Below are 1,693 nucleotides of genomic sequence, written 5' to 3'. Positions count from 1 at the left end.
TATATAAACCCCAGAGTAAAAGAGCCATTGGATGGTAGCATTTCTCATAAGTTGTTCATGGCTTGTTTCAGTAGTGCTGTATAATGCGGCTTCAGGGACTCACCGTGGGAGTACTTGCACTGTTTGAGCGCCTCGTTGAAGCCCTCACATAAACTCAGGTCACTGGAGTTGGTGGCGCAGTCCAGGAACTGTTTGACCTCAAAGTGACAGGGCCCCGGCTGGGCCGGAGCGGGCCGGGGGGGCTCCTGGAATCATACCAAGCAAAGAGAGAAACACTTCAAATCACATGTCTGACACCAAAACTCACCTTTATCAACAGTGAAAAAAAAGGTTTTATTGACAAAAAAGTTTAAGTTCTCACATTTCAAAACAAGCAACAACAACTTCCCTTTACTTACAATATAAAATACTGATTATCCGATTATCTGTATTGATTACCGATTGCCGATTATCTGTATTGGCGTATTATTTTTATGATCGCCGATAAAACTGATCAGTGAAAAAGTGTGCGTATTACACTCAACCAGCAGCAGGGAGGGCAGTCTGCAATACATGCAAAGAAAGTGTCAGCATGGAGAAACCTTAGGGAGGTATTTTTATTCATTCATTTTTTAATTTCAATTTTCACTGAATTTTATAAAAAGAAAAGGTTGCTGTATATGATGTTGAAAGTTTCAGTTTTGATTAAACATTTTCTAAAGGCATGTAAACAAAGTTTCGTGTTGGAATTTCTGTTTCAAATTTTAAATATTGACAAAGATTTCACATCGGTTCCAAATATCAGTTATCAGTCTCATTAACTACTAATGATCGATATCAGTATCGGCCTTGAAAAATCAGTATCGGTCAACCCCTACTCCATACTTTAAATTGTTGGAGCACTTGAAGAAAATTCTGAGTATAAGCAGCTCCGACAGGTGATGGAAAAACACCACCACAAGACAGACTCAAAGCACACCCACACAGACGTGCACGACCTCAAAAAACAGCAACAACCTATTGGACGTGTTAAAGTCCAGCTAGATTCAGCTGTCTCGCCATGATAATCCTGTGTCTGTTTATACTCCACCTCTTACCTGGTATGTAGGCTTCGCTGGCTCTGAACTGCTGCTGCTGCCGCCACTAAACGCTCCTGTGATGGCGCTGCCAACCACGTGACCCACAGCCGAACCTACCGCCACCCCAGCCGCCGTGGTAGCCATCTGAGCCATGAGGCCCGGGCCCTGGGACTGAGCTGGAGCCGGGGCCAGGGCGGAGGGAGGTGGATGAGCAGGGGCCGGAGCGTGGGATGGAGGCGGGCTACAAACAGAGCAAAAAAGCGTTCAGTCATGTGCATTAGAGAAGCTTAAAGGGACATAACACAAAAGTGACAACTGTGTGGCATACCACCACTTCTGTAGATGTAAATTATGAAGTGAAAGTATGAACTATACCTTCACGTAACACTTTGTAATTATTATATTTAGCTATCTTATATCAGGCGGATAGTTTTTCTAAAACTGAGGCTGAAGTTTGTTCAGTCTACTAAAGTGTTTAAAAAAAAGGTAAAATTTCTCTGCCTTCAGTTTGCTACAGTGAAAGCCCCAAAGGACCTGTTTATAATTACAAATATCATAAATATTATAGGATGCTCACACTGAAGTAGGAAGCGGCTAACCCTTTCAGCCAATTATATTCCCAACACAAATAAAAT

General features: G+C 42.5%; 1 protein-coding gene across 1 annotated transcript; it reads right to left on the bottom strand.

Moving 5' to 3' along the window:
• Nucleotides 1-43: 43 nt before the first annotated feature.
• Nucleotides 44-1,299, bottom strand: chchd10 (coiled-coil-helix-coiled-coil-helix domain containing 10; the record flags this gene model as incomplete). The annotated part of the gene is made up of 2 exons (XM_042513886.1): nucleotides 44-245; nucleotides 1,077-1,299. Coding segments are annotated over 2 exons (424 nt in total), but the record flags the coding sequence as incomplete, so codon positions are not given.
• Between the last annotated feature and the right edge of the window lie 394 nt (nucleotides 1,300-1,693).

This window comes from Plectropomus leopardus, unplaced genomic scaffold (genome assembly GCF_008729295.1).
Source record: "Plectropomus leopardus isolate mb unplaced genomic scaffold, YSFRI_Pleo_2.0 unplaced_scaffold11850, whole genome shotgun sequence".
In the NCBI taxonomy this organism is placed as follows: domain Eukaryota; kingdom Metazoa; phylum Chordata; class Actinopteri; order Perciformes; family Serranidae; genus Plectropomus; species Plectropomus leopardus.
Note: the sequence above shows the minus strand (reverse complement) of the source record. Positions and strands in the feature narration are given on the sequence as shown.